At 44.6% G+C, this 19,728-nt stretch overlaps 2 protein-coding genes across 3 annotated transcripts in view; one reads left to right on the top strand and one right to left on the bottom strand.

Annotated features, from left to right (window-relative positions):
- The window catches only part of LOC145344561 (glycosyltransferase 8 domain-containing protein 2-like), a 28,616-nt gene extending 26,494 nt beyond the window's left edge, over window positions 1–2,122 (bottom strand). Inside the window, exon 1 of the mRNA XM_080191757.1 lies at window positions 1,941–2,122. The gene's annotated coding sequence lies outside the window, so the exon portion shown is untranslated. The remainder of the gene's footprint in view (window positions 1–1,940) is intronic.
- An 11,468-nt stretch (window positions 2,123–13,590) lies between these two features.
- The window catches only part of LOC145344260 (host cell factor 1-like), a 79,855-nt gene continuing 73,717 nt past the window's right edge, over window positions 13,591–19,728 (top strand). For both annotated transcript variants that reach the window (XM_080191307.1, XM_080191306.1), the window contains exons 1-3: window positions 13,591–13,751; window positions 18,401–18,549; window positions 19,361–19,521. In XM_080191307.1, the coding sequence (XP_080047433.1) occupies window positions 13,592–13,751; window positions 18,401–18,549; window positions 19,361–19,521 (470 nt within the window). In that variant the 5' untranslated portion in view covers window position 13,591. The remainder of the gene's footprint in view (window positions 13,752–18,400; window positions 18,550–19,360; window positions 19,522–19,728) is intronic.

Here is a 19,728-nt window from a genome sequence, read left to right as displayed (position 1 = left end):
GCACAGCCAATGCACCTAATCATCAGACTGTGGGAGGAAACCAGAGCACCCAGAGAAAACCCACGCAGACATGGGGAGAATGTGCAGACACCGCACAGTGACCCAATTCAATCAACCAACTGAAGAATAACTTCTTCCCTGCTGCCATCAGATTTTTGAATGGACCTACCTCGCACAGTGGGCACAGCGGTTAGCACTGCTGCCTCACAGCGCCAGGGACCTGGGTTTGATTCCAGCCTCGGGTCACTGTCCGTTTGGAATTTGCACGTTCCCCCCATGTCCGCATGGGTTTCCTGCGGGTGCTTTGGTTTCTATCCACAATCCAAAGCTGTGTGGGTTAGGTGGATTGGCCATGCTAAGTTGACCCTTAGTGTCAGGGGGGTTGGCAGGATAAATAAGGGTACGGGAACAGGGGCTGGGTGGGATTGTGGTCGGTGCAGACTTGATGGGCTGAATGGCCTCCCTCTGCACTGTTGGAATCCTATGATTAAGTTGCTCTTTCTCTACACCCTAGCGATGTCTGTAACTCCACATTCTGCAGCCTCTCCTTTCCTTCTCTATGTCTGGTATGCTCTGTCTGTATAGTGCGCAAGAAACAATACTTTTAACTGTATACTAATACATGTGACAATAATAAATCAAATCAAATTCTAAACTCCAATCAATGTCAGGCCAACTTTTCCTGGTTACTTGAAAATCTAGCAATGTAACACAAATCCTTGAGAAAGTTTGGCCCTGTTAGTGGCCACCAGACACAATAATTATTGGATAAAATGCATATCCACCTAGTGATGGAATTTTGGCAGATTGCAGGAAGAACCCAAGCCTTTGTTAAGACATTGAGTAATCAAAAATAGTCATGCAAACAAGTAGGCTTACTGACGTGCCAGGGCACAGCATCTCCAGCCATCAGATAAAGTTTATTTATTAGTGTCACAAGTAGGCTTACATTAACACTACAATAAAGCAATTGTCAAAATCCTATTGTTACCACACTCTGGCGCCTGTTTGGGTACACTGAGGGAGAATTTAGCACGGCCAATGCACCTAACCAACACGTCTTTTGGACTGTGGGAGGAAACACGAGCACCTGGAGGAAACCTGTGCAGAAACAGAGGGGATCTTGCAGACTCCACACAGACAGTGACCCAAGCTGGGAATCGAACCCAAGTCTCTGGTGGGACAGTGGTGAGGCAGCAGTGCTCACCACTGCGCTGCTGTGATACATTTGAGTGATAACCCCCCAGGGGAATCCCTGATTGACCTCCCGTAGTGGGACCCTGTGGTGCTAAGTGATCACCTTAACAGGTGGAAGTCATATCCCGAGCCCTTTATAAAGCAGACCCCTGAGCGGGTCCATTATTGTAACGTCCTGGTTTTTAAAAATTTTACTCAGGATTTAATTGAACCACTTCTGCTGGGGATCGGGAGGGGGGGGGGGGGCGAGGGAGAGGGGGCAGATATAGCCTCACAGGAACAGGTCAGTAGTTGAATATAACCACCCTGCCCATCAGACACCAGGCTGTGAGCAAGACCAGAGGAAAGCAGACTGCAACTATATACAGATACAGAGAGAAAGCAAACTTTCAATGAGTGAGATTTAAAAACAAGTCTATGCAAAGGGGGTTTTTCTTTTGTGCTGAGTGGTTGACAGGGACACACTGAGGAACGGGCGATCCGGCAGCGTGCTGACAAAAACAGAGTTATTTCAGTTGTAACAAGGCGCCCCCACCCCTCCCACCTTCTGTTTGTGGGGTTTGTGAAAAACCCCAAGTGAAACAAAAAGTGCTTTTGACCCCAGACGATTTATTCAGGGGCAAACCTTGTGCTGACGCTGGCAACATTTCGGCAGCGAGCTACTGGGGAAATGACAAGGGCGAATTATAAAAACACCCTGAAGATCTGTAAACTTTGTCCAGATTAAACTTTCCTCTGTTTACCTCAAGTCACTCCAGCTGAAGACGTCCTTGTCAATATCCCCCTCCCTGATTTCTGGCCCTCCTCTTGCAATATTTTCCTTTGCAAAACTGAGGGGAGGAAAAAATAAACTTTTAGTTTACACACAAACTTTGAAAAGTTGAAGGCAATGTAGCGAACAGCTACCGCTGTTCCACGCGAGCAGTCCAGGAGAGAGAGAGGGAGAGAGAGGGAGAGATCCAGTATAAATGAAAACCAGATGTTTCTGGCAATTCCCCATGCAGATCCTGTTGTTCTATTTCCTTCTCTCTCTCTCTCCCTCTGCAAAATTACAAATTCCATCTGTGGGTTGTACAAAACTCAGATTAGGCAGACTCGTTCAGAATGTGAGCCACTTCGAGGTTTCAATGAGAATAAACTCAGCACTGCGTGAGTTTGTCTTTAAATCTCGCCCATAGTGGTATTGTCACTGGACTAGTTATCCAGAGACTCAAGGCCACGCTCTGGGACCTGGGTTCGAATCCCACCGTGGTGAAATTTGAATTCATTAAAAGAAATCTGGGATGAAATGTCTAATGATGATCATGGAAACCATTCTCATAAAAAAACTCACCTGGGCCCAGGGGACCCAGGGTCGAATCATACAGTGCAGAAGGAGGCCATTCAGCCCATCGAGTCTGCATTGACCCAGGCCTATTCCCATAACCCCATGCACTTACCCCAGCTAGTCCCCCTGACACTATGGGGCAATTTAGCGTGGCCAATCTGCCTAAACTGCACATCTCTGGACTGTGGGAGGAAACCGGAGCACCTGGAGGAAACCCACACATACATAGGCAGAATGTGCAAACTCCACATAAGCAGTGACCCAAGCGGGGAATCAAACCCAGATCGCTGGCGCTGTGAGGCTAGCCACTCTGCCACCATGCTGCCCAAATCCTACCCTGGCTGATGGTGAAATTTGAATTCAATAAAAATCTGGAATTAAAGGTCTAATAATGCAATGAAGCCATTGTCAGTCGTCATAGAAACCCATCTGGTTCACTAATGTCCTTTAGGGAAGGAAATCTGCCACTCTTATCTGGTCTGACCTACATATGACTCCAGAGCTACAGCAATGTGATTGACCCTTAAATGCCCTCTGAAAATGCCACTCGGTTCAAGGGAAATTAGGGATGGGCAATAAATGTTGGCTAAGCCAGTGATGCCCACATCCAATGAGTAACAAAAAAAATTCCAAATCTTGGGAGCTTCTACTTTTCAGGCTCCAAGCATAATATGTATATACTTTGAAGGAGAAGAGGAGATAATGGTGTCGTGGTAACTGGACAAGTAATCCCAAGGCCCAGACTGATGTTCCAAGGACATGGGAATTCTGGATCCTGAGGGAATACCGTTAATACATCTGAAATGTAGAGCTACTTATGGTGATGATAAAGTGATTAAACTATTCTTTGTCATTTAAAAAACCCATCTGGTTCACTAATGTCCTTCAGGGAAGGAAATCTGCTGTCCTTACCTGGTCTGGCCTACATGTGACTCCAGAGCCACAGTATTGTGGTTAATTCTCAACTGAAATGGCCCAGCAAGCTACTCAATTCTGGGGCAGTTACAGAAGAGCAACAAATGCTGGCCTTGCCAGTGGCACCCACATCCCGTAAAACAATAAAGGAGGAAAGAAAAAAAGGACTTGCATTTATACTGTGCCTTTTATTGCTTCATGACACCTCAAGGCTCTGCACAGCTCATAAAGTAAGGTACTGTAAAATGTAGTCACCTTTTCAATGTAGGAAACACGGCTAAGGAAGCTTGGCCATGCTAAATGGCCTCCTTAGTGTCCAAAGATGTGTGGGTTAGGTGGATTGGCCATGCTAAATTGCCCCTTAGTGTCCAAAGATGTGTGGGTTAGGGGGATTGGCCATGCTAAATTGCCCCATAGTGTCCAAAGATGTGTAGGTTAGGGGGATTGGCCACGCTAAATTGCCCCTTAGTGTCCAAAGATGTGCAGGTTAGGTGGATTGGTCATGCTAAAGATGTGCAGGTTAGGTCAATTGGCCATGCTAAATTGCCCCTTAATGTCCAAAGAGGTGCAGGTTAAGTCGATTGGCCATGATAAGTGCCAATTAAGGATTACAGGTATTGAGCAGGATGGGTTGGGATAAGATACTCTTTTAGAGAGTTGGTTCAACCCAATGGGCCGAATGGCCTCCTTCTGCATTGTGGGTGTTCTATGATTCTATAACCCATCTGTTTTGAGTGATGTTGGTTGAGGGATAAAATCATCCAGGGCATCAGGGAGAATTCCACTGCTCTCCTATAAAATGGTGCTACATGGGATCTTTAATATCCACCCAAGACAGCCTCAGATCCAAATGTCATGTGGAAGACAACGTCTCTGACAGTGCAGCCAGCACCCCCTCGGTGTTACACTGGAGCGGAACAGAGATTTTGTGCTCAAGTTCCTGGAGTGAGACTTGAACCCACAACCTCCTGACTCAGAGGTGAAAGTGCTACTGGGTGAGCTAGGACTGACAAGCACCATGCTTGTCCCGTGGCCCCAGAAAATTCTCACTGGTTTCTTGCAGCAGTGTCCAAGGAGAATCTTTTCATTCATTCACGAGATGTGGCTGTCGCTGGCAAGGCCAGCATTCATAGCCTATCCTAATTGCCCCTGAGGAGATGGAGGTGAGGGCGTGGAGGCTTTGGAGAGAGTACAGGAAAGGTTTACCAGGATGTTGCCTGGTATGGAGGGTCTCAGCTATGAGAAGAGATTGGGTAAACTGAGGTTGTTCTCCCTGGGAAGAAGGAGGATGAGGGGCGACCTAATAGAGGTGTATAAAATTATGAAGGGCATAGATAGGGTGAAGAGTGGGAGGCTTTTTCCCAGGTCGGATGTGACGAACACAAGGGGTCACAAGTTCAAGGTGAAGGGGGCAAGGTCCAGCAGAGATGTCAGGGGAATGTATTTTACACAGAGGGTGGTGGGGGCCTGGAATGCACTGCCAAGCAAGGTGGTTGAGGTGGACACGCTGGGATCATTTAAGACCTATCTAGATAGCCACATGAACAGACTGGGAATAGAGGGATGCAAATGAATGATCTAGTTGGACTCATGAGCGGCGCAGGCTTGGAGGGCCGAAGGGCCTGTTCCTTTGCTGTATCGTGCTTTGTTCTTTAATTCCTGAACTCCTACAGTCGATTTGGTGAAAGTATTGCCAATCCTGGAATGTTGCCAAGACCGGATCGACCATAGAACTTGCATTTTATATGGTGTTGGGTCGTCAACACTCATCAGAACAACTTCAAACCACTGTCAATGGTTAATGTTAGATTTATTTCAGCCTGACAAGGCTATGCATGTTTCTGATTGATGAGAGGACTTAGTTACCAGCAGTCTCCCTTTCACCTGATAGGGTTTGTTTTGTTGATGACAAATGGGGATTCACATTACACTGCTTCTTCTTCTATCCAACAGTACCACGACTCCAGTTCCCTAAAGCTGACAATAACTTGAACTTTAATAGCATCCTTAACATTGTGACAACTTCAGAGGGGTGACATAGACGTTTTATAAATCAGGATTTGACAAAAGGACATATTGGGGCAAATGACTGAAAGGTTTGAAGAAACAACTTAATGCAGGAACGAGGGATAGAGGGATGGAAATGTTTAAAAGTTTATTTATTAGTCATAAGTTCGGGATTGTGATTGGTGCAGACTCAATGGGCCGAATGGTCTCTTTCTGTACTGTATGGTTTCTATGATTTCTTATATTAACACTGTAATGAAGTTAATGTGAAAGACTCCTAGTCGCCACACTCCAGCACCTGTTTGGGTCAATGCACCTAACCAGCACGTCTTTCAGACTGTGAAAGGAAACTGGAGCACCCGGAGAAAACCCACGCAGACACAGGGAGAATGTGCAGACTCCGCACAGACAGTGACCCAAGCTGGGAATTGAACTCAGGTCTCTGGCGCTGTGAGGCAGCAGTACCATTGTGCAATGGAGTGAATGTCGGAGCTTAGGGTCTTGGCAGCTGAAGGTTTCATATACTGGAGAGGTGCAGGTGTGGGAGTGTTGTTTGTGTTTTATTTATTCATATGTGGGACATGGGCATCGCTGGCTGGCAGCATTTATTGCCCATCCCTAGTTGGCCGTGGGCAGTTGAGAGTCAACCACAGTTTGCTGGATTGACTGTCCATTATAAAGCTGGAAAAATGCCTTTGGGTAAGGTGACAATTGAGTAAAACTAACTGCAGCTACAAAGAAGTTTGAAAGAATGATCTGACCCATCAGGTTTGCACTGACTCTCAGAAAAAGTACCCCATCCAGGCCTCCCCTTCCGCCCCTCCCTGTAACCCTACACGTTTACCATGGCCAATCCACCTAACCTGCATATCTCTGGACTGGTACAGGGAGAATGTGCAAACTCCACATGATCACCCAAGGTGTGGAATTGAACCTAGGTCTCGAGTGCTATGAAGCAGCAATGCTAACCACTGTGCCACCACACTGCTTAAGCATTAATCTTCTTTTCAAATCACTTGGAAAAACAAATAAACTTTGAGAACTTACTACAGCGTGCTACTAATTGAAAGAATCGGACTGATATACGCTGGGAAATTCTGCACTTGCTCAGATGGTAGGTTTTGCTATATTTGGCAACTACCATTTAGCTTAGCGATAGGTGAGGAAAAGTATGATGCTGAACACAACAACCATGTTAAAATGTCAGTGAAAGTACTGAAAAACACAAGGACAATTTTATATGCAAGTTTAATCATGTTTTTCTGCCACTTGGAATTTTTAAATGTCCTGAATATGTGGATATCTGAGTTTGTGAGGTAACCGTGATGTGGAGATGCCAGCGTTGGACTGGGGTGGGCACAGTAAGAAGTCTCACAACACCAGGTTAAAGTCCCCCAGTTTTATTTGGTAGCACAAACCACAAGCTTTCAGAGCGCTGCTCCTTCATCAGGTGAGTGGATGAAGGAGCAGCGCTCTGAAAGCTTGTGGCTTGTGCTACCAAATAAACCTGGTGGACTTTAACCTGTTTTTGTGAGGTAAAACAGGGGTTAACTGATCTTTGTCACCACTAGAAACTGCTTATGATTTCAGAAACCTTTGAGAGCGTTACTTGTTCAGTTTCAACTTTTTTATTGGTCCTAACTTCTTGTAAGTTCAGATTTCTTATTTCTGTCTCCAATATTAATACAAAATATATTCCAAATGAGATGGAAGTACGACACAGAGAGCCTGGACTGGACAACTGTAGATAGAAGACAAAGAAGTGAACGCAGAATTGATAGGACACTGAAAGACATTGCAATGCCTTTAGTGTAATAGAAGACAGAAAAGACAATTGGGTGTCTTAATGTAATTGATAGGCCACAGATAAACAGCATGAAGTCTTAAGTGTAACAGCATAGCAAGGTCCCACAAACAGCAAAGAAATAAGTGAGGAGATCATCTGCTTTTGAGCTGTTGCTTGAGGGGCGGCACAGTGGTTAGCTCTGCTGCCTCACAACTCCAGGGACCTGGATTCGAATCGCAGGTTGGGTCACTGTCTGTGTGGTTTGCAAATTCTCCCTATGTCTGCATGGATTTCCTCCAGGTTGTCCAGTTTCCTCTCAAACTGCAAAGATGTGTAGGTGAGGTGGATTGACCATGCTAAATTCTCCCTCAGTGTCCTGGGATGTGTAGGTTAGAGGGACGAGTGGGGTTGTGAGGATAGGACCTGAGGTGGGATTATTGTTGATGCAGACACAATGGGTTGAATGGCCTCCTTCTGCACTGTAGGGATTCTATGATTCTGGATAAATATCGGCCAGGACACCAGGAACTCACCTTTGATCTGATTTATTATTGTCACATGTATTAGTATATAGGAGGAAGTATTGTTTCTTGTGTGCTATGCAAAGCATACCATTCATAAAGGAGACAGTGCAAAATATAGAGTTACAGTCCTAGCTAGGGTGTAGAGAAAGATCAGTTTCATGCTAGGTAGGTCCATTCAAAAGTCTGACAGAAGCAGGGAAGAAGCTGCTCCTGAGTCAATTGGTACAGGACCTCAGACTTTTGTATCTTTTTCCCGACGTGAGAAGGAGGGAGAATGTCCTGTCTTACTCAAAATAGTGCAACGGCATCTTTTAATTTCAAAAGTATATTTTATTTACATATAATCTGGAAATAAATTATAGAAACATTTCCAATAATCACAACAGTAAAATGAGATTATATTTAGGTTTTGCCTGAGATCAAAATTTACATTGTGACTAGCCTAAGAACGTTACGTATTCTTCAATACACGTTCAAAGTCCTTTATCAAAACTATATACATTGGTCAAATTGCACTTTTGTGGTGCTTTAATCCCGTTTTAGGTCACTGTCTGTGTGGAGTTTGCACATTCTCCCCGTGCCTCATGGTAATGGTAAAGTGATAAAACTATTCCCCGTGGGTTTCCTCCCACATGACAAAAATGTGTGGGTTAGGTGCATTGGCCATGCTAAATTGGCCATGCTAAATTGCCCCTTAATGTCCCTGGATGTGTAGGTTAGAGGGATTAGTGGGGTAAATAGGTGGGATTATGGGGATAGGGTCTGGGTGGGACTGTGATCAGTGCAGACTCGATGGGCCTAATGGCCTCCTTCTGCACTGTAGGATTCGATGATTAACAGTTGATGATGATTTGATGATTAACAGTTACACACAGAGACTATACAGGGTCCGAAGGCTTTTTCTGGTTACTAAGCCCTCGGCCTACGTTGCCTGAAAGGCATTTCCCCATTGTGCCTTGGTGACGGCTGCCACAAGCTTGTGTGCACCCATTTTTACATCTATCCAAGGAGGCCACAGGGGCCTTGGACTTATCAGCTGGAAGATGTTACCCTTGACAGTGCAGCGTGACAGATAGGAAACATGGGTCAATGCACCACACTTAATACAATACTTGCCATCACCCATAGCATAGTTCCCTGCATTACTTAATTTGGTAAAAAGTCTGACAACACCAGGTTTTAGTCCAACCTATTTATTTGATAATATACTCACAAGCTTTCGGGGTTAGCCCCTTCGTCAGGTGAATGGAGAGTTCTGGCCTCAGACAGAGCATATAAAGTACAGACAGTTTAGAGATTATTGATTAGAATCTCTAAACTGTTTGTGCTTTATATGCTCTGTCTGAGGCCAGAACTCTCCATTCACCTGACGAAGGGGCTAACCCCGAAAGCTTGAGTATATTATCAAATAAATAGGTTGGACTAAAACCTGGTGTTGTCAGACTTTTTACTGTGTTTACGCCAGTCCAACGCCGGCATACCCACATCATGATTACTTAATTTGAACAGGAACACTTTGCCATGTAACATATTGTTGCTTAGATGCAGTCAGATCATTTAAGATTACAAGGAAAAATAAAGATTTGCATTTTCCATGATCACAGGACATCTCAAAGTGCTACACAGCCAATTAAATATTGTAACATTAGGAACACAGCGGCCAATTTGCACACAGCAAGTTCCCACAAACATCACAATGTGGTAATCAGCTGATAATCTGTTGCTATGTAATGTTGATTGAGGGATTGGCCAGAACACCGGTGAGATCTCCTCTGCTCTCTGAAGTAGTGCCATAGGATCTTTTACATCCAGCTGAACAGGCAGATACCTGAAAGATAGAACAATACTGCAATACCACCACCCCCCCACCCCCCATCAGCACAGAGTAACGCAAGTGTTAGTTTTGATATTTGTGCTCAAATCCCAGAGTAGGACTTGAACTTGGAACCTTCTGACACAGAGTAAAAGTGTTATCGGGAAGGTGAGGGCCTAGTGGCATTATCGCTACACTATTAATCTAGAAACCTGGCTAATGTTCTGGGGACCTGGGTTTGAATCCCGCCATGGCACATGGTGGACTTTGAATTCAATTTTAAAAAATCTGGAATTAAGGATGTTGACCATGAAACCATTGACGATTGTCAGAAAAACCCATCTAGTTCACCAAGGTCCTTTGGGGAAGGAAATCTGCTGTCTTTACCTGGTCTGGCCTACAGGTGACTCCAGAGTCACAGCAATGTGGTTGACTCAGCTGTCCTCTGAAATAGCCAAGCAAGCCACTCAGTTCAAGGGCAACTAGGAATGGGTAGTAAATGTTGACCCAGAAAGCAACGCCCATGTCCAACAAATGAATAAATTAACTGATCAAGGCTGACACTCCACATCCAATTGCTGCTAAATAAACAGAGGGTAGTGATAATTTTATATGCAGACTGATCTGCAGCTAAACTATTTTTTTCATCTTTTTAAAATGTATGATTTGTATGGTGCAGTAAGTGGCTGCAGTCAATCTTTAGGAGTTATTTTAGAAATGACATTCGGTTCCTTAAAAAGCAGAATTTCCCAGCGTATATCAGTTCGATTCTTTCAACTAACAATTTGTAGCATGCTCTAGCAAGTTCTCAAAGTTTATTTGTTTTTCCAAGTGTTTTGAGAAGAAGATTAATGCTTATGCTAAGTGGCGGCACAGGGGTTAGCACTGCTGCCTCACAGCACCAGGGACTTGGTGTAAAGCTGAAATAAAAACAGCTGGGGGATTTTGCGCTCCTGTTTCCGGAGCCAGGATTTCCCGTTCCAACTGGCCCCGCCCCTGCCAATGACGTAACAGGAATTCCGATGTCAAACATCTCGATCCCAATTTGATCTATTGAACATATTTAAATATAATTATCAGGCCTTTATGGCAGATAGCGCCCCCATTCACATCAGCATGCCAATCACAACAGGTCCCCCACAATGTGCCCCTTGTGAGCAAAATCCCGGCACTAGGGGGCAGTGGTGGTGGTGGGGGGGGTGGTTACATGAGAGGTGGGGTTCTTTTCTTAGTTTTTATAGAACTCCGATACAAAATAAGTTGCTGAAAGCCTGCCCCACCGGCATGACATCATGGGACCTGCCCACTTCCTCGCCACTTTCCCTGCCCACTGCACCACTCAGCCTACTTTTGAGAAAACGTCTTTTTCGTCTCTCCCTGGTTGAGTTTACAGAATCACAGAATTGTTACAGCACAGAAGGAGACCATTCAGCCCATCACACCTGTCATGGTTCTCCGAGTGAGCAATTTACCCTCGTATCATTCCCCCACTTTCTCAGTGTAACCTTGCACATTCTTCCTTTTCAGATAAGAATCCAGCTTCTTCTTGAATATCACAGCTGAACTTGCCTCCATCACACAATCAGGCAGCGCATTCCAGATCTTATTCACTCGCTGCCTGAAACATTCTCCTTCTATCTCTATTGCTTCCTTTGCAAACTACCTTAAATTCGTGCCCTCTCATTCTCGATCCTATTTTCCTGAGCTACCCTGTCCTTCATAATTTTGAACATCTCTATCAAATTTCCTCTCAACCTTCTTTTCTCGAAGGATGACAGTCCCAACTTCTCCAATTTTTCTCCGCAAGTGAAATTCATCAACCCTGGAATCACTCGTGAATCTTTTTTGCTCTCTTTAATGCTTTCCTAAAGTGCGGTGATGGGCACAGTACTCTAGTTGAGGCCGAACCAGTGCTTTACACAAGTTTAATTTTCTCTTGCACCCTAATCTTAAGCCTTGGATACTGTATGCTGTATTAACCATGCTCTCATCATCCATCCTCTTTAGAATTGTACCTTTTATTCTATATTGTCTCTCTGTGAACTTCCTACCAAAATGGATCACCTCATTAGAATTGAATCCCGACAGTGCAGAAGGAGACCATTCAGCCCCTTGGGTCTGCACTGATCACAATCCTACCCTGGCCCTATGCCACAATTCCAAGTATCTACCCCACTAATGCTGCTGACCTATACATCACGGGACACTAAGGGGCAATTTAGCATGGCCAATCAACTTAACCTGCACATCTTTGGCACATGGTGGGGAGGGAGGGAGAGAGAGAGAACCAGAGCACGTGGAGGAAACCCAAGCAGACACGGGGAGAACATGCAAACTCCACACAGACAGTGCCCCAAGCCAGGAATCAAACCCGGGCCCCTGGTGCTGTGAGACAGTAGTGCTAACCACTGTGCCACCGTGCTGCACCACCAATTTTCATCTGCCATTTGGTTGCTCATTCCACCAGCTTGTCTGTCCTTTTGAAGTTCTACACCATCCTCCTCAAAATTCACAATGCTTCCAAGATTTGTATTATTCACAAATTTTGCAACTGTATACTAAGGTCTAGATAATTAATATATATATGAGCAGCAAGGGTCCCAATATTGATACCGTGGGGAACTCCACAACAAGCCATCCTTCAGTCCATATAAAATCCATTCACCACTGCCCTCCATTTCCAGTCACTTAGCCAATTTCCTATCCCTGCTGCTGCTGTCCTTTTTATCCCATGAGCTACAACTTTCCTCACAAGTCTGTTGTGCGACACTACATCAAATGCTTTTTGTAAGTCCATACACCCCACATCAATCCTGAAAAATCCTGTTTTCTCTTTGAAGAAATCCTACAAGTTAATTGCACACAATTTCCCCTTTAAAATAATGTATGCCAGCTTTCCTTCATTAGCCCTCATGTGTCCATGTGATGCTTAAGTTTTTTATCTATCTTTTATCTATCTATCTGTTTTTTATCTATCTGTAACCCCCGTGACTTGCCTGGGTTTGCAAAACCTCACTTACTGTACTGTCTGGAGACAATACACATCTCTGTAACCTGTGATCAGTGCTCCTTCCACTCACATTGTCAGCCACTTCAGGTCTTGAACAGCAGGTTAGGTGTAAGGATTCGCATTCTAATCAGTAATCTCTAAACAGTCTGGGCTTTATATGCTCTGTCTGAGGCCAGAACTCTCCATTCACCTGACGAAGGGACTAACCCCGAAAGCTTGTGCGTTTACTATCAAATAAATCGGTTGGACTAAAACCTGGTGTTGTCAGACTTTTTACTGTGTTTACGCCAGTCCAACGCCGGCATACCCACATCGTAAATTTTTTTTTCCAGGTTATTCTTGGAGCGGCACAGCGGTTAGCACTGCTTGCCTCTCAACGGCAGAGACCCGGGTTCAACTCCCGGCTTGGGTCACTGTCCATGGGAATCTGCACATTCTTCCCATATCTAAGTGGGTTTCCTCTGGGTGCTCCAGTTTCCTTCCAAAGACGTGCGGATTAGGTTGATTGGCCAGGCTAAGTTGCCCCTTAGTGTCAAGGGGACTAGGTAGGGTAAGTGTACGGGGTTCTGGGCATAGGTCCTGGTGGGATTGTGTTCGGTGCAGACTCAATGGGCCAAATGGCCTCCTCCTACAGTGTAGGGTTCTATGATTTCCAGAAGTTTCCCCAGAACCAACGTAAACCTGACTGGCCTGTGGTTGCCGCACTTCTCTTTACACGCTTTTTTGAGCACAGGAATAACATTTGCTATTCTCCACTTCTATGGCAACACTCCCAAGTCTAAAGAAGATTGGACCATTACTGTGGAGTACACCAGACTCGAACCCTCCTCCCCTTTCTCCTGTCGTTCGCTAGGCAGAGGGAGGCTCGGTGCATCCTGGGCCAGAGGAGGTCTGGGTCCGCCGTGCACCCTGGGCAGGCGGAGGACTAGGCCCGTGGAGGTCTGGGCCCGCGGTGCACCCTGGGCAGGGGGAGGTCTGGGCCCGCGGTGCGCTCTGGGCAGGGTGCAGTAAGATGGCGGCTCCCTCTCCCAAATGGAGACGGGTAACCGGAGCCACCGGACCGGTTCCGCGGCCCCGACACGGTCACCGGGTGGTGGCGATCAAAGAATTGATGATCATATTCGGCGGCGGCAACGAGGGGATCGTGGACGAGCTGCACGTCTACAATACAGGTCTGTGTGTGTGTGTCAGGGAGAGAGAGACACAAAAAAAAGAAGCCCCGAGCGGGAGGGAAGGCGCCATTGGTGCCAGTGTCCAAGATGGCGGCGGCTGGCGCCGAGCGGCCCGGATTTGAACACAATCCGTTTATTCCCGGCCAGCAAGCGCATTGCGAACCGGGGGGAAAGTGCCCCGGGGCTGAACCCCGGGCCTTCGCCTCATCTCCGGCCGGTGACAATGTGGCGGGCGGCCGGTTTACCGAGGAGGAGGTGGTTGTTGTTGATGGTGGTCGGGGGGGGAGGGGCGACGGGGGTTGCCGGCGTCGCCTGAGGAGGAGAAGGAGGGAGGAAGGGGTGAAATCTCGGGAAAAGACAATCTGGGGAGAAAAAGAATCCTTGGCAGACCCCCGGGATCCTGTCCTTGTTTCTGGGCAGCGGGGTCGGCAACGGTCCCGCTGACAGACCCGAGTCTGAGGGGGGCGGGGTGGACAAGGGGCGGGGAGCCAACCATCACCGCCTGTGTGTTTTGTTTCAATTTAACACCTTTTTAAATTTAATTATTTATCTGTGAAGGTAGTCAGGGCCCTTGCCCGGCGGCCGGGCCCTGGCTTTACCGGGATTTTTTATTTATTGTTGTTGACAGTGGGAGGGAGCTGGTTCCGGGGCTCGGTTTAAGGAGAGAGAGAGGCGGAGCTGCAGCTCTGGCAGAGGGAGAGGGAGGCAGTCAGAGAGTGAGTGAGCGCCTCCCTTTGTTTACACTGAGCCTGAACTGAGCTCTGGACCTTTCACCCTCGCTCTTCTGCCTGCCCAGCCTCTCTCAAAAAGAGATTTACACATTTTGCCCACTTCATCATCAGCGCAAAGTGGTGCCACCTCCCCTGCCACCCACCAGTCCGCAATCGATACCCTCTTCCAGCTATCAAACATGAATGTGTCACATTGAAAATGCTCTTTTAGGTCGCTCCTTAAAACCTACAAATGCTTTTGGTCACCTGGATTTAATTTCCTTTACACGACTAAATAATATGCGAGCAACTTATTTTAAAAATCGTTTTATTTCATCATTTTAAAAATCAAGTTTTGTTGATCCTATAATGCCCCTTTCATTAAGCAAGGCGCTATCTAAATGCAAGTTCTTATTTCAAAATAATGCACCCTGAGTTTAGATGTGTAGCAATTTTATATGGATATGTTTGGCCCACAATTTTGTAATTTTTTCTAAGACTGGATCAAGACATCATTGTCTTGGAAGATGCACCATATTGTGCATCCTTTTCACTCCCTGTTTACATTTTTTTGACGTGCCTTCAAATTTGCTGCTTGGAGTTAGCCCAGGAACTGACATTTTATGTCGGGCTCCCCCTACTGTGAACAACTTCTCCATGAATGAAAATCGCTGCGCCCCATCCGTTTCTACTCCCGACAGTATGGGGTAAAAATTCCCGATAATCACACCAAGATTCTCGCTTTGCTTTGTCTCCAATTAGCGGTTTAGCGAGACAATGAAAGGTGACAGAAAGGCAGCATTGGAATTAGAGAACAGAAACCCGGAGGTACTACAAACAGTAGATCGATCCGTCAACATATGTGCAGAGAAAAATGACAAGTTAATAATGACAGACCTGCGTGTTCAGAATTGTCTTTTTGTTTCGGAATTGCAGCATCTTTTTGTTATTAATCGAATACAGATTTTTAAACTTTTATTTTGTAGAAAATTAATTTTGACGTGCAGATTTAATTTGTATGCACTCTCTTTTAACTTCCCATTTCGTGTACCGGCTTCTACATTTTTTTCTACCAGCTTTAATTAACAAAAAAACTCTAGAATGAGTTATAGTAGATTTGGTTGTGGATTGTTATGGACAAACCCAAGAACGTTAAACTCAAAACACTTTCTTAAATTTAACGTCAAATTTAAATAATAAAGTACCTATGTTGAATTTCTGTGCCTCATATATATATTCAATTGTGCTTGAAATATTTCATTTGCAAACCTTTTAAGAAGAAATATTAAAATTTTGTACTATTTCTCAGAGTTTGTTATGGTAAAAATCTCCAGTTTTTGCCCTCTTGATCTTTTTGACATAACAGAAGCAGGCCATTTAACATCTGGAAATGATTTTGCAGTATTTAAATTGCTAGTTCAGTTTCTGGTCAATGGTAGCTCCCATGGGATGTTTTTAGTGGGAGGGATTCAGCAATAGTAATACCATTGAATGTTATGGGGAGATAATTAGATTCTCTTTTGTTGGAGAAAGTAATTTCCTGGCACTTGTGAATGCCACTTGTCAGTCCAAGCCTGAATATTGTCCGGGTCTTGCTGCACTTGGGTATGGACTTGCTTTAGTACCTGAGGAGTTGTGAAAGGTGCAGAATACTGTGCAATCATCAGGTGAACATCCCCACTTCTGACTGACCCTATGATGGAAGGACAGTCATTGATGAAGCAGCTGGACAGGTTTGGCCAAGGACACTAGCCTGAGGTATCCCTGCAGCTGAGATGATTGACCTCCAAAACTTCAACCATCTTCCTTTGACTCCAGCCAGCAGAGAATTTTCCCTCTGATTTCTATTGACTTCAATATATATATTTAAATGGCTAGTTCTGTTTCTGGTCAATGGTAGCTCCCATGGGATGTTGGTAGTTGGAGGGGAGGGTGGAATTCAGCAATAGTAATAAATAAGAACATAAGAAATAGGAGCAGGAGTAGGCCATCCAGCCCTTTGAGCCTGCCCCGCCATTCAATAAGATCATGGCTGATCTGTCATGTCTCAGTTCCACATTCCCACCCTCTCCCCATAACCCTTAATCCCCTCGCTTATCAAAAACCCATCAACCCGTGTCTTAAAAATATTTTGCGAGGTAGCCTCCACCACCTCAACGGGCAGGGAATTCCAGAGATTCACCACCCTTTGAGTGAAGAAGTTCCTCCTCAACTCCATTCTAAACCGCCCCCCCTTTATCTTGAGGCTGTGCCCCCTAGTCCTACTGTCCTTTCTGAGCGGGAAGAGCCTCTCCACCTCTATCCTATCCATCCCATTCATCATCTTATACGTCTCAATGAGATCTTCCCTCATTCTTCTAAACTAACGAGTACAAGCCTAATTTATTCAGCCTCTCCTCATAGCTCAACCCCCTCAACTCTGGTATCAGCCTAGTAAACCTCCTCTGCACTCCCTCCAAGGCCGAAATATCCTTGCGTAAGTACAGCGACCAAAACTGAATGTCATGGGGCAATAGTTAGATTCTCTTTTGTTGGAGAAAGTAATTTATAAATGAAATTAAAGTTGCTTTTTTTTTGTAAAGCAAGAAGCATGTAGGTAGTAAGCACTGAATGGAGCAACTGTAGAACTGGGCAGAGGTGAGTCAATGCATGGCAATACTGTCAGTGGGTATAGGACATGAATTTGTTTTCACTTTACAAGGTTCTGTTTTTTTACTACACTTTATGTATATTTCATAAAGTGCATCACATTTTTTTTTAATAAAAGCTACTTAATACAATGTTAAGCCCATTAAACATAGAAGTCAAAGCAGGCCATTCAGTCCACCAAGACTGCTCCACCATTTAATGTGATCATGACTGATGTGTGATAATTCTTGACTCCACGTTCTGCTTTATCCCCATAACCCTTAATTCCTTTATTGATTAAAAATCTGTCTATCTCAGCCTTGAAATGCTTTCACGTGTAAGCACAGAAATAATTGGTTGCAAAAGTCGCCTCTGCAGTAAAGAATTCCACAGATTCACTACTCTGTCTTAAATGGGTGATCCCTTACTCCAAGAATAGAAACCAGAAGCAGGAGTAGGCCATTCGGCCTTTCAAGCCTGCTCTGCCATTCATTTTGATCATGGCTGATCATCGATTTCAAGATCCTGATCCCCTCCTTACCTCTCTGTATCCCTTGGTCCCTTTAGCCTCTAGAGCTATATCTACTTTCTTCTTGAAATTGGACAAAGGTGGGGGGAGAGATACAAAAGGGTCCAGGGGGCAATTTTTTCACAGAGGGTGGTGAGTGTCTGGATCGAGCTGCCAGAGGTAATGGGGCGGGTACAATTTTGTGTTGTAAAAAGCAGTTAAATGTGGGCAATTGGGGTTAGCTTAATAGCAAAAACTGGGTGGCATGGACAAGTTGGGCCGAAGGGTTTGTTTCCATCCTGTAAACCTCTATGACAACATTTTGGCCTCAACTACATTCAGTGATAATCCCTCTGATCCTAGACTCTCCTGCACGGAGAGAGAACCTCTCAGCGTTTAACCTGTAAAACCCCCTGAGAATATGTTGATAGTATTTTCAGGCCAATCTTTCACATGTAAGCACAGAAATACTTGGTCCCAACAAGTTGATTCATTATGTATCTTGTTAAGACAAAAAATAATTTTGTCCTTCATGTGAGGATTCAAATTTTTGCTTTCTAACGTCAAGCTCATTGTAAGTTTACCATTGAAAGTTTGGCATGGCTTATTTCAAATATTCATCATGGCTAGTGTGACTTTAAAGTCTGTCATATTGCAAAGTTACTATTTTAATAATGAAAGTGTTAATATTCTTGGAAAAGTATTAAGTACTGGATTTATATTAATTTGAACTTGGGGTTCAAATTAAAAGTTGGTATGTCTTTAATGTGGTTTTCTTTTTCTTTATTTTGTAAATATTATAGCCACAAACCAGTGGTTCATCCCTGCAGTTAGGGGGGATATCCCACCAGGCTGTGCGGCTTATGGCTTCATCTGTGATGGCACCAGGATTCTGGTATTTGGAGGAATGGTAGAATATGGAAAATATAGCAATGATCTATATGAACTGCAGGTGAGCTATTGTTTCAAATGCTGCATTTATTTCTGTAGTGTTAAAATGCCATCATGACTACTCAATCTTAATTTCCCTAGTTCACTGAGATAAACTGGGCATGTTATATTCTCAAATGTAATTTTCTGTTTAAGATTTTAAATAAAACAAATGTTAGAAATTTAACAATTTAAGATCGTCATCTTGGTTTTCAAATCTCTGTGGCCTCTCACCTCCCAATCTTTGTAATCTCTAACAAGTTCGCTTGAAGTCGGTGCTGCACTAGTCCCAAAGTTTTTTTAAAGTTTATTTATTTTTGTCACAGGTAGGCTTACATTAATACTGCAAAGAAGTTGCCATGAAAATCCCCTAGTCGCCATACTCTGGCCCCTGTTTGGGTCAGTGCACCTAATCAGCACGTCTTTCAGACTGTGGGAGGAAACCCACGCAGACGTGGGGAGAACGTGCAAACTCCACACACACACACACACACACACACACACACAGTGACCCAAGCCGGGAATCGAACCTAGTATCCTGGCGCTGTGAAGCAGCAGTGCTAACCATTGTGCTGCCATGCTGCCCCAACCCTGGCTTCTTGTGCATTCCCAATTTTAATCGCTCCAGCATTGGTGGTTGTGCTTTCAATGCCTTGGGTCCAAAGCTTTAGGTTTTGTGGCCTAATATCTCCATATGTGTCTAGGTATCAAATTATGTTCCACAATACTCTGTAAAGTGTCATGGGACATTTTATGATGTTAAAGGGCACTATATAAATACAATATATTGCTTACTTAATTGTAAAAAAAACATTCAATTCTGTCTCTTACAGGCGAGCAGATGGGAGTGGAAGAAACTAAAACCAAAACCTCCCAAAAATGGCCCGCAGCCCTGTCCCCGACTTGGTCACACCTTGTGTTTGGTGGGGAATAAGTGTTATTTATTTGGTGGCCTGGCTAACGACAGTGAAGACCCAAAGAACAATATTCCGAGGTACTCCTCTCATGTCTCTAATAGCAATTTGTGATGTAATACCACAACACCTGGTGCATAATGCTGCAAGTTTATCATTGATTGTTGCATTATTAAACTTTACCATATTTCATATAGATTTATCCTGGGAATTTAACTTCATCTTCAGTAGCCACTGGACAAGGGTAAATGATTATCATTTTGGGAATTCTTCAATCCTTTGGAGTG

Source organism: Carcharhinus amblyrhynchos, chromosome 6 (genome assembly GCF_965287045.1).
Source record: "Carcharhinus amblyrhynchos chromosome 6, sCarAmb.v2.hapA, whole genome shotgun sequence".
NCBI lineage: Eukaryota > Metazoa > Chordata > Chondrichthyes > Carcharhiniformes > Carcharhinidae > Carcharhinus > Carcharhinus amblyrhynchos.
The sequence above is the reverse complement of the archived record's forward strand: the minus strand, read 5'-3'. Positions and strand labels throughout refer to the sequence as shown.